Here is a 12,696-nt window from a genome sequence, read left to right as displayed (position 1 = left end):
TAGTGCTTAAACAAGTTGGGCAAAAATCTTTGCAGTGGGTTTAAGTTCGGCCGATGAGTTTACCGCAAAAAACGCAAACATAAAACCACTGCAAACATTTCTGCATTAACAGAATTTTCAGTACCTGGAGTTGGACCTCCACATGTGCTTCATGTAGGCAAAGGTGACGTGAGGGTGGTTGGTGGGCAGGGGCTGGTCAGGGTGCTTCGATGGGTCGAACCCAAGCAGCATGGTCAGGGTCTTGTGAGACAGCGCCTAAGACAAAACAAAGATAAAACGTACCTTGTCAGTCAATATTCTATGAGTGCATTACTGTTTTGCTTGTTTGTCAACTTACATTTAGAAGGAACTACAATCATGCAATATGAACTAGTGGCTGTCACAAGGAAGAAGTATGAAAATGAGGTAGTTGAAATACATAAATATGTGGTAAACATCGTCTCACCACATACAGCATACTGGTGGCAGCCCATAACAAACTTTAGACCATTTTGTTACTACATGCAATGCTTGATATGAGGACAGGAAAAGAGGGTTATCTAAACGACTGTCACTGATCTCAGATGAGGCACCACCTCTAATCCGGTGGGCAGAAACCATTATGACCACTCAAACAGACAAAATATATTATAGAACCCAGAAGCATAATGTTTCTTTCTTCTTTCTTTCTGCTTAGCCTCATAAAGATGAGATTACTAGCAGTTTGTGCATGTACATGATTGTGTTATGTAGTAACAAAACAAGTGACCGGTGCAAATAAACAAAGGGAGATAAAGGTAATGACACTAAGAAACATCTACAGGTAACTGATTTTGTGTGTGCTAAGTACATTTACAACAGATGATTTTGATAACCATCATTTTCAGATTCTCAGCAAGACTGGGTCCAGATGTGTGGATGAAGTATGAATAACCAATAACATTCCAGACGAAACCTACAGGTTAGACAATCTAACCAATCTACCTCCTCCGAACATTCCTACAGGGGACTAAGCCTCCATAGCAGGCTCTAGTATAGGCCTTTTTGGCTTATGATACAATTTTGGTGATGATTTCTTTTTGTACTGGGTCGTTTGTGCAGCTGGTCCCTAAAGCCTTCACAAAAACGGCTTCTCAAAAATAAGTCACCGGCAAAAAGAGTATTTATAAGAAAAAAAAGGGTCTATCGAGCCTGCTATGGAGGCTACAGGGGTCTAAGCCTTGACACTAGGGCTTGTTGCCTTTTACAAAACTGAGCTTAACCCCCTGCGGCTTAGACAGGCATCCATGATATTCCTAATCCTGTTAAGAAGGTGGCAGGAGCGGAAGATGCGTAACCTGTCTTGCATTATACACCTGGACCAGGAATTACAGGAAATGTGTCCGCAGGTATATCTCGGTACCGCATCAGCGGAAGTTATTTCATCTACGGTTGAATACTTCCATATGATGACAGCATGATGATTTTTGAATGATTTCTGACGAATCAATGTTGACAGGGGATTCTTCAGAGTAATTGGAGGAAAGACATCATTGATGGTTATCAGGGGCGTCTCTTTGAGATGAGTCAACTCAGCTCCTTTGGCGTTCTCTGTCCACACATCAACTTGATCGAATTTGCCATGTTTGCAAACTCACCAAACTGACATTAAAGCACAGAAACTTTTAGCCCACTGGAAAATGTGCTTGTCAGAGTGTTGAATGCCATTGACAGTTAGGGAAGTGAGAAGCTCCTTTAGGCCAATGTGGCTACTGCTGTCAGAATTTGGCACAATGTACATTTGTACATGTTGGGGTGGATACAAGTTGACTATTGGGTTAACTACCCAACCAGTGTAGAATGTATACCATACCTAGACTTGACATGTAGGTATTTATACTTGAGCAGGAGAGTGCTTAGCAATTGAAAAGAATGCATTCTCGAGGTTAAAAGTACATAATGTCAAGTCAAAGCCTTTTTACTTCAAAATTGTAACATCTTTGAATTGGCTCAGACAGAAATTGTAACATCTTTGAATTGGCTCAGATAGAAATTCCCCTTTCTTCTAACAAGAAGAGACAAAAAGTACATTTCCAGCGCATCTGTCAGCAATAATTGCAAGAGTAGATGGACCTGTTCTTTGTTCTTTAGAAATTAACACAGAAGACAAGGTCTGTAAGGACTGTTACATGTAAGTTTGCACCAACTTTTCCATGTATATGGATGTTTTTGAAGAGATCTAGAGCTGTCCTGAAATAAAGTGTCACAGACTTACAGATAACAGTATCCTGCTAATTTAATAAGAGTTTAACCCAATGAGAACCCTGGTTTGATTGAGGATATTTCTGGATCTAAAGATTTGAGGGTTCATCTCACCAGTCGTCCACTCTTCCTACAGAGGCTGGCATACTTCAGCCAGGACCTCATGTCCTCCTGAGGGGGGAGCACCAGAGAATGGACCTGCAGGATCTTCTGCCAATCTTCCACCACCCTCTGGCAACCCTGCGATACAAACAAATGCAGAAAATAGTCTTTTATCAAGATCATGTATAACATTATCATTGTACATTTTCATGAAGAACATCAGGGTACTAAACATAAATTGCACAGTACATAAGATGTACACAGATGTAGATACATAAAGATATGTATATGTTTAAGGGTGTAAGTGCTTGACTGTACCATAAAACTTTACGTTTTCTATAAAGAGCACAAGGATGATATGCTACATGAATTCATAATTAACATGCACATATGCTGATAGCTCAGCCGGGCACTGTTATAGAGCCATATTGGATACACATGGTAACTGTGACATCTTGGAGCCACAAAGTTTTGGTTACCGGTTATGTAAAAGGTTAAGTAGCACCACAGGGAAAACAAGTAAAAGTTTATCAGTTTCTGTACTACATGTTAACCATTGAAGTCAAGATAGAAATGCTAGATAACACATAATCTAAGAGGTCAAGACCAGGCTGTCTCCAGGACCCGTCCCTCCGTCCCGGGACGGAAATTTCCTCGTTGGGACGGAAAAAATTTCACCTCGTCCGTCAAAAAAATCTGAACTTCATGATATGACATTGATGGAAATGTATTTTCATAAGCTTAGAATGACAGATTTATAAAAAATTAACAACATGGACTCCCAAGCAATGAGTGGGACGAGAAAAAAAGTCATTAAGAGTTTACTTTCATTTTGTAGAGGTAAGGTTATCTTATGCATGAATGATACAAAAACTGGATGTACCATTAATTTAGTGCCCTGTCTAATCTGGAGCGCACATTGCACAACAGCAATGAACAGCTATATATTGTGACTGGCTATTTCTTGCCAGAACCACTTTTCGTGACATGATGCATTGTATCTTAAGTTTTAAGATAAGTAAGAACTTATGAATGCTTTTATGTAAACTCTTGAGATTGTCCAGCAACACCAATTTGGAAAAAGAAAATCCGAGGAATGAAGGCGTTTTTTTTTCTTTCACATATCATTTTGCATCCACTTACCACATGTGCCAGATATACATTAATATTAAAAGAGTATTCATTAAATGTTCTACGCTTAAAGGAAAGTATAGTGGTGTGAATGTTTACGTCTGGCCAAAAGGACTTGCCTATCACAATTACATGGGACAGTTATCATTACCATCAATGATCGCACTGTACCCCATGACTTCTAGACATGCTACATTCCAAAATCTACTCCGGCTGAAAGTTTGGCATATCCTATTAAGGATCATCTAGAAGTGAAATTGTACCTTCAAACAAGTATCCAATTAAAAAGGAAAGGAAAGGGAAAGGGATCTCGAACCAGTTTAGCTCAAATGAACTCAATGAACAGATGAGCTACTCTTCCACTGGTCGTGACAGAGAAGACAGACGCTATGTACAGTATTTACAGGTTCAGTGTACCGGGGAAATTCCCCTAGCTCTTTTCGACGAGTACAATGAATAGTGGACCACAGGTTAACGTCCCGTCCTAAGGACTGCGATCTTAAATGGTAGCGTGCATGTCGGGTGAGTGACACAGCCGGGATCGAACCCGGGGCTTCTAGTTCCAGAGGCAAGATCGCTAACCACTGGACTACGCACGCTACAATTAAATCAGTGTAACACAGTTCAGGCCATTAAGATTTTAAAATATGATTATACGTTTTCATAACCTGAGCTAATATGGTAATTGTTAACAGAGAGAAATCCTGTTTAATTGACTGGTGCCGCCATCTAATCTTATTTTGACTTTTGCCTGCATGTTAAAACCTGATGTTGTTTTTGAAAGATGTAATGTGAACAGGAAAAGGGGATGAAATTTTAGAATCTGGCAGATTTTTAATGTACGAGACAGCTGATATTGTTTTACTTCTAAATCCAAGGTTAAAACAGCGTTGGTTTGTAGGAAGTTCAAGGACCATGCATGTGTGCAGAGCTGCTGGAAAGCACTCCCTCTATGTCATTTAGTCTATGGGCTACGACTGCTAAATTGTAGCTGGCAAATTTTTGTCTGTAGGATGTCTGTGATATATGATTTGATTGATGGCAATTTTGACTTGGTAGGTTGATGTGTTCAAAAATTCATATTTTCTGAGAACCATTATAGTAGAATACTGTAGGAACATCCTCACTAAATAGCTTTAAAGAACGGTTAAGGTCAGATGCGCAAAAGTTAGGTGTGACAGGCCATTCAGTGTAAGATAACCAGTTCCTGCGTGCCTGCGAAGCTGGTGTGTTAGGCTGAAGGGCGCTTATACCAGCTATACAGATATAAACTACGCACTAAAAGTTCGGAAACTTAACTTTGGTCGATCATATATCCATTATTTTTTTTACCGATTTCAATGTATTACATATCATTTAAAAGCTTATTTGATTTCCTTTACCAAACTTATTGTGATTGCGAGTTCATGTAACGAGCATCAGGCCTGCTAAAGTGAGTGGGTCGAAGATATAAAGTGCCCAGATTACCTTCTTATAGTCAAACATGCTATTCCGTGCATATTCTTCTGTTGATATTGACTTCTGTAAGAGGGTATTGTGAAAAATCAACAACAATAAACAAGACATATTCATGAAAGCTAAGTTTATTCTTTATCAAAACCAACAATCTGTGTCTTGGTAACGGGGGTTAGCAAGGAGTCTTAGTAACGGGTGGCCCAGCCACGCGCTGTCACTACAGCACGGCACCTTCTCCTCATACTCGTCGAGCGTCACCAGTCGCGCAATGCGATGCTGTGGGATAGCGTCCTATTCCTCCACCAGCAGTCGTCCTAGGTCAGCCAGCGTTGTTCTCTCGGTCACTCTTGAACGGACAGCTCGCCCAAGCTGATCCAATAGATGTTCGATGGGGTTCAGGTCCGGGCTCTTAGAGGGCCACTCCATCCTCTCTACACCTGCATGCTGGAGATGGTCGGCGATGATCCCTAGGCCCTGCTCGGTGTGGGCGGGCGTTATCATCTTGCAGCAAGGCATTCGGCCCCATGTTATGGAGGAAAGGGATGGCCACCGGATCAAGTATTGTGTCACAATATCTTTCTGCATTGAGGGTTCCTGGTACAAGTCTTGTCTTTCACCTGGAGGTTATGCCTCCCCACACTCCAATGTTTGTTGTGAAACAATAACAAAAAATAACACCTGTGGATGACGATACCGTTGCAGGACGCAGGTGTTTATGTGGTGTAAACAATTGGATCTTCGATGTGCTAAAAATAACCTTGGATGTTCTGTGTGCTAGAAATAACCTTGGATGGTCTGTGTTCTAAAAATAACCTTAGAACCTGAGGAAACAATATATTGAATCATCATCCGCGGCCATACCGATAGGATGTCACAGCGCGCGTATGACACCAACAGGGAATTTGGGGCACTTTTTCTCCGTGACCCACTCACGTTATTAGCCCTGGTACTTGTTCTGTGGGTTTCCAATCACAATAAGTTTGGTATCATAGAACAGGGAATCACACAAGCTTTATAATGATATATAATGCATCAAAATCGGTAAAAAAACAACGGAGATATGATCAACCAAAGTTAAGTTTCCGAACTTTTTGTGCGTAGTTTAGATACCAGCTATCCACCCCTCATATGTATTCCTTTTTTGCACGGGGCAGTAACGCGTAATCTCCAAGCAGATCCACACCGGGCGCGAAAATCGTATATGCTAGCCAGAGAAGGTCCAGTCAGCCAGACACTCTCTGGCTGACTGGACCTTCTCTGATTTTCGCGCCCGGTGTGGATCTGCTTGGAGATTAAATAAAGTGTACCTGCAGTCGGCTCCACCACGTTTCCTTGATGATGTCGCGCCGCTCTGGAACCAGTTTGTACTGGATGATCTCCTCCAGCTCCGACAGCATCTGGCAGGCCACCATGGCGCCGTACGCTCGGTCGTAACTCTCCCCCGCCATGGCGGTCAGATCCGTATCCAGGATGTCACGCGCCTTGTCTATGCACTGTTGTGGGGAAAAAAGTTGATGTCAGTCATCCTCACTACATAACATTACAAGATGTGCTTTTTATAAGCATTTACCTTGGACTGTGTAGAGACTTGGAGAGAATGCAACAGTTACTCCTTCCTCAAAAGTTCAAGTTATAACAACTAACCACCATTAACATTAATCTGCCGGGTTACAGAAATCTGCCACTTTGAAAAATAGTGTGTTTGAGAGATCTCTAGTGCAGCACCCTCCAAGTATGTACAGTTTAGATATACAAGACGTTGGGTTGGAGATCTGTTTGGACATATGTTTTCAGGGTGGCGGAACTATGTACCCTGATGGGATTATGTTAGTAGATGTTACATACAGTATGTCTGAAAACCCCACAGCAATGAAAAACTTTCACATAGATTTATTTCTTTGGAAGCATTACTTTTGCACAAAAAGTCTGCACGGAAAGATATTATTGAACATTCTTTAAGGCTGACACCTCCAAAAAGAAAATCTTTTTGTACCAAAAACATAAATACTTTTAATAGTCATAAACCTGTTGGGCCAATGGAAAGTGGTCCTGATGCAGTGCCAACACGGCGCGATAGAACGCCCCGTCGTACGTGTCCCGCGGGATCATACAGGCGTACTCCTCCATGCTCTCCCATTGGGCGAGACCCCAGGCTGCGGCGGCGGCCATCCGGGCCATGCTCTGTCTGGTGTCATCACTGACCATTGGCCACTTCTCACACGACGTCTGGTAAAGTTGTCCCCTGTAGTATGCATAAAGGGAAACACAATGATCAACCTGTAGCACAGTATGGGACATACTGAGGATGCATTATGTATGATAACATTAATGAATATTCAATTGTACACACTGGAAGAGAGTAACCATTCAAGACTTTAGTGTGTTCCTTGAATATTAACCTTGTACAATCTACATGTACAAGTAGCATTGGTGAGTTCTAACATTTAATATATACATCATAGGTTGGGGTAGACCTAGCAATTAATTTCTAGGGTCTTTCAAAATGTTTCTTCCAATTGTAGTAAAACATCAAATGACCTGGTCCATTTGCCCAAAAGCTAATCAAGCATAATTATACTATCTTGAATATTTTCTGTACCATTCTCCTAGCGCCTCCAAACAGCGCATGCGGCCCAGCGTCACCTCCATGTCATCACTGTGCACGTCCTGTTTCCTGTTGTAGGCTGCCAGGGCGTTCTCCCACTCATGCAGCTTCTCATACCAGGTCTCCTTAACATCCTGGGGTACAATGAGACTTCTTTTTACTACATGAATTATGTGAGTCAAAAGGGAAGGTAAAGCAGGCATCCTCAATTGAGATGAAGCATGATGCTTTTTCAAGTAGCTAGTGGTAGTGCAATGCAGCCTCGCCACGGCTCGTGTTTTTGGCCAAGCACATCGGGTCACCCCTACTCTTCTCAATAAGTGTGTTGGGTTCTTTTACGTGCAGAGGTTTGATGCTTGAGGTTTGTACCTGAAGCTCCCTCATACACAGGGCTGACGGCTTTACGTCACCATCCAAAATGACGAATGCAATCCCTTATGACATGTCCAAGCTCAGCAGTCGACTCTAGGATCGAACTCAGGCCCCAGGATCCACGGAATTTGATCCAGATGGTGAGATGGATGGCAAGATTCAAAATCATCTATCATCTACATGTATTGTGTTTATGACAAACATACAAGGACACAGTGAATGATTAAAAATACCTACTGGAGGACAACCCCTTTCCTGGATTATATTGCTCAGGGGACGTATGGTATAACGTAAGGAGATATAAAAAATTGTGTGCATTGGACTGTACAGTCACCGAAACTGCTTTTAAACTCCTTGAACAGGAAATTAGGACAAAATTGATTGTTTGGCAAGCACAAAAGTAATTAAAAGGATTCGAGTGAACAATCAACAATAATAACTTTATTGCAAGTTAATGCCCGAAGGCTAATTGCAGACAAACAAGTACATGGGAATGTGCTCAAGATAAGCGACTCCACTTATTTTTATTGCCTTGTACACTGTACATGTAAGGTTAGATGCAGGCTGGTGAAACACAATAGGGCAAAGGTATATTTTAAATTGTATGGCTATTATATCATACTTGAACATCCAGTATGGAAATACTATCATGGCAGACAATAGAACCCATCAAATGAAAAATCAAATCAAACTTTCACAACAATTGTAATGGATAGAATGCATGGCAAATTGCTAAACACTAATACTACTTTCTCCACCCTTCTTAGCATTTCAACCGATAAGAGTTGAATCCTCTTATCAGGTGCACTAATGACTACATTCCTCTGGTCAGTATCATTCTTCAGCAGCAGGTGGTTGTTAAGCTCCTAGGAATGACCGCCTGTCTGTCCAGTCCTGTCCTGTCACAGACAGCTGTCCACTGTCAGTCCTGACCACAGGGTGACCACTACTGACCCCCTGCTTGAGTTCTGGCAGCTGTGATCTCTGATCTGATCATGGACTGATGCATTGACCTCACTCCCAACAGGAGACCAGTATGAACATTGCTACCAGACAAAGTTGTATGACAAAACCGATCGGTTAAGAGATTGTTTCAAACTATAGCACAGGGCTGTCTCCAGCTTTGAATTTTTTTCCGTCCCATTCATTATTTGGAAGCCGATGTTTTTAATTTTCGTTGTTAAATTCGTCATTTTAAGCTAAATAAGCAAAGATACATTTTCATCAATTTCATGTCATAAAGTTCAGAATTTGGGACGGAAAGGGTGATATTTTTTACTCTCCCAACAACCAAATTTCCGTCACGGGACAGAGGGACGGAACCTGATGACAGCCTTGCTATAGGATGATATTCACCACCAATAGGACATGTATGAGTAATAATGTTCCAGCACCATCTTTGATAATACAAAAAGCAATAGCCTTGGTAATTTCTGCAAGGTTATGAATTTGACAGTTGATGTTGATGTTCTTACACGAATTCAAGGTTTCCGATTGCCCAACTGCATATACAACAGCCACAATTACAAGTTGAAGAAAGATTACACCAAGCTAAGAGCACCCACAGAAAGGAAAAATGGCTGACAAAATTCTTAACCTTCTCCCTGCTGCCTAACTCTGTAACCAATAGGGAATGGGGTGCCAAACAGCTACTTTAGTGTGCTAAAGGTTAAAAAATTGGCAGCATCTTTTTTAACACATCTAATTAGGATCATGCCCTCTGCATCTCTTTCCCATTAATCTCTTTCAATTGTTCCCAACAGAATGAATAATGGGTACAACACTGGTCGTGTTTCCTTTCCCAGCAGGAAAACAAAAACAAAATCTTCATCATCCCATCAGCTCGATTTGCATAGAATTAATAGAAGCCCAGGCCTGGAGCCTGAATGTAAAGAGTAGTAAAGGAAGTTTTTCATAGGCAAATATTTGTTTTTGTGCCAGATTACTTTGAAGTCTGTACACACAAGACAAAGACCTACAGAACCTTAGGGTGGTGACAGTTTAGGTCACAAAAGGGTCATAGGGCACTGCCACACATGGATGAGAAGTTCATATAAAGGTGAAGTCCCATTATTTCCAGGTCACCTGCTGCATTTTCTTCCTCTAAGGGTAAGATACAAGATCTTTTATCTTCCTTGCGATAAACACCTGTTACTGTGTATTTTCTACATGGTCATGACGTATAACTACATGTACACTGATGATGAGTGTAGTGTTTTTACCCTGATTTATGTATGTGTGTGTGTTTGTGTGTGAGTGACCGCATGCATGAGAGAGAGAGAGGAGAGAGACTGAGAGAGAGAGAGAGAGACAGTGAAAGAGAGAGAGAGAAGAAGAGTGAAAGAGAAAATACTGTTGAGGTGCAGAGCTAGGACTAAGGGCAGCTGCAGTTTTGCCATGGACACCATTCCTTGCAACATCAATTTGATTTGCTTCACTCAATTCACAGTCAACATCAAAATTTACTACCGGGGGTATATTGCCATTTTCATTGGAGTTATACCTTTATACCTTTACTTGCAACATTGAACTTGACTAAACAGAGTTTTTACTGCATCTGTTTTGGAAAGGTTGTTCACTTGACTGTATATAGAATTTGCATGGCAATGCATCATGACCTACGTGTAAGATACCCATCTGATCTAACCGCTAATACCTATGCCCTGTAATTTGAGGGGTAGTGATCTTATAAGCTCCAGAACTATGAAAGGTGTGTAATAACCCTTCAAGAATGAAGGTGTCTTAAACATTTCACAAGACATCATTTAAGGCCTAATGAGCAGGAAACATATGGAAAGTGGTCTTTGATGCCTTGAGTCGGGGATTAACCTTAGCCTTAGATGGGATTAAGGGTGTGACAGTGAGAAATGAAGGGGATTAACAAGGGGAGGTTGCTGTGAATGTAGTAGGTCAAGAAAGTGACCCGGCGCTTTCTTCATTGTGTCAAAAGAACGATGTAACAGTTAGATATGGATGATTCATCATCCTCGGTCACATGTAGGTGCGTTCGAAACAAGCCTTACTGACGAAAAACGTGTTACATCGCTCCGCTATCCTTGAACTCGTCTTTTTACGACGCGTATGTCTTACAAAGTTCATTAGAGAAACATGCTGGAAGAGTTAGATGGATTAGATCACACGTGTGATGCCTGGAGTGAGAAATAATTTCATTTCCAACTTGAAAACCAACCCTACATCATTTTGCGCTGTGACTACCACGTCGTAAACTACACAAGAGGAGACTGTTGGATAGAAGATTGTGTAAAGTGGGAATAGTACAGTCAGAGCTTCCAAGGCTTATTGTAAATGCAGAAATGTTTGTGGTGGTTTTATGTTTGTGGTTTTCACGGCAAGCTCTTCGCCGCGACGTTAAAACCACCGCAAATTTTTTTCCCTCCAACCTCCTTGTCTACTATTGTCTCAAACGCGAGCTTAACCCACCGTGAACACTCCATTTTCTACCTATCTCAAAATCAAAACCACGCAAACATAAATGCATTTACAGTAACTACCAACTGAAGTTTGCCTTAGGATTGTACCAGGGGGAGGAAAAGGACCGGTCATCTGTAGAATGAAGACAAATGTTCATCACGAGGCAAACCAATGATAGACTGGAAAAGATGGTGACCTCCACCTCAAGGATTAGGATGAAATGATGAGGGATATTGAATGCATTAAGAGACTACTTGGTTGCTTGACCATGCACATGATAGCACAGCGGGCCACAGATTGCCAATTCTACCAGAAGTAAGGATAATGTTAGCCTGAGTACCAGCCTCCGTAGTGACTGCTGGCTCAAAAAAATTCGCTTGCTAACCACCATATGGTGGTACTCAGGCTAGGATAATGTTCCAAATGAGACTGTGATAGTTTCCACATAAATATCCGAAAATCAAATGCAATGCACATTATTCTAATGCAACATCAGTGACCAAACATCTCTCAAATACTGTGACTGATTGATTTTTTTACTACAAGACAACAAGTCATACTCTATGCAACATTGTAACAACTAAGGTACCTTTCCGGTCAAGGGTTAAACGGTTTTTAGTTGTTGTTGACAGTTGACTTTGTCACTGATTGTTGATAGATAGCCCCAGCCAGGCCGATGGCTCCATACAAATGTATGTGCTGCCGTCACATTACCTTCTGTGTTCTCTAGGTAACAATTCGTACTGATATCTTACAGATCAGAGCCAGAGGAAGTACTAATGTATGTACTTAGCAAGAAAATGCAATATCAAAATACAGCTTCTTTAATGAAGGCTAGCAGGCCAAGGGTTTTCCATACAGAGATATTGCGCAGGACACACATGCATACACGTACACACACACAAACACAGACACACACGCATACAGACAAACAGATCAAAAACTATACCTCCATTTTTATGGAGGTTAAAAACTGCTTGAAAGGCGGGAAGACATCTGGGTTTGTTGGACATGTAATCTTGCTAAACAGGTGCCTCACATGTACAGAAGGGATGACAACATGCTGAAAGAACATCCCACTGTGACCACAACTTGGTGAAAGCGCATCTCACAGGGTAGCTGGGAGAAAAACACAAAGGAATTCACCAACTGTCCAGAATTCATCATTTTTGTCAGAAATCTTAATCCTCTTTGATTGGAATTTCTTTTCAAAGGATACATCATACAGCGAGATGAGAGTGGGGAATTAGTGATAGAAAAACCAGTCAGTCAGATAATACTGTGATTTTCCACTGTAACATCTGCTTGGAGATGATAGATGGTGGCTTGCACTTACATGTAACGTTATATTATGTATGAATCCTCAGTAAGTTTAGTAT

At 41.3% G+C, this 12,696-nt stretch overlaps 1 protein-coding gene across 1 annotated transcript in view; it reads right to left on the bottom strand.

Annotated features, from left to right (window-relative positions):
- Window positions 1-12,696, bottom strand: part of LOC136442970 (serine/threonine-protein kinase mTOR-like) — a 146,951-nt gene that overhangs the window by 16,300 nt on the left and 117,955 nt on the right. The window contains exons 28-32 of the mRNA XM_066440014.1: window positions 7,508-7,647; window positions 6,934-7,150; window positions 6,216-6,401; window positions 2,335-2,460; window positions 125-255 (exon numbers count right to left, since the gene is read on the bottom strand). Of these exons, the coding sequence (XP_066296111.1) occupies window positions 125-255; window positions 2,335-2,460; window positions 6,216-6,401; window positions 6,934-7,150; window positions 7,508-7,647 (800 nt within the window). The remainder of the gene's footprint in view (window positions 1-124; window positions 256-2,334; window positions 2,461-6,215; window positions 6,402-6,933; window positions 7,151-7,507; window positions 7,648-12,696) is intronic.

Source organism: Branchiostoma lanceolatum, chromosome 10 (assembly GCF_035083965.1).
Source record: "Branchiostoma lanceolatum isolate klBraLanc5 chromosome 10, klBraLanc5.hap2, whole genome shotgun sequence".
NCBI lineage: Eukaryota > Metazoa > Chordata > Leptocardii > Amphioxiformes > Branchiostomatidae > Branchiostoma > Branchiostoma lanceolatum.
The sequence above is the reverse complement of the archived record's forward strand: the minus strand, read 5'-3'. Positions and strand labels throughout refer to the sequence as shown.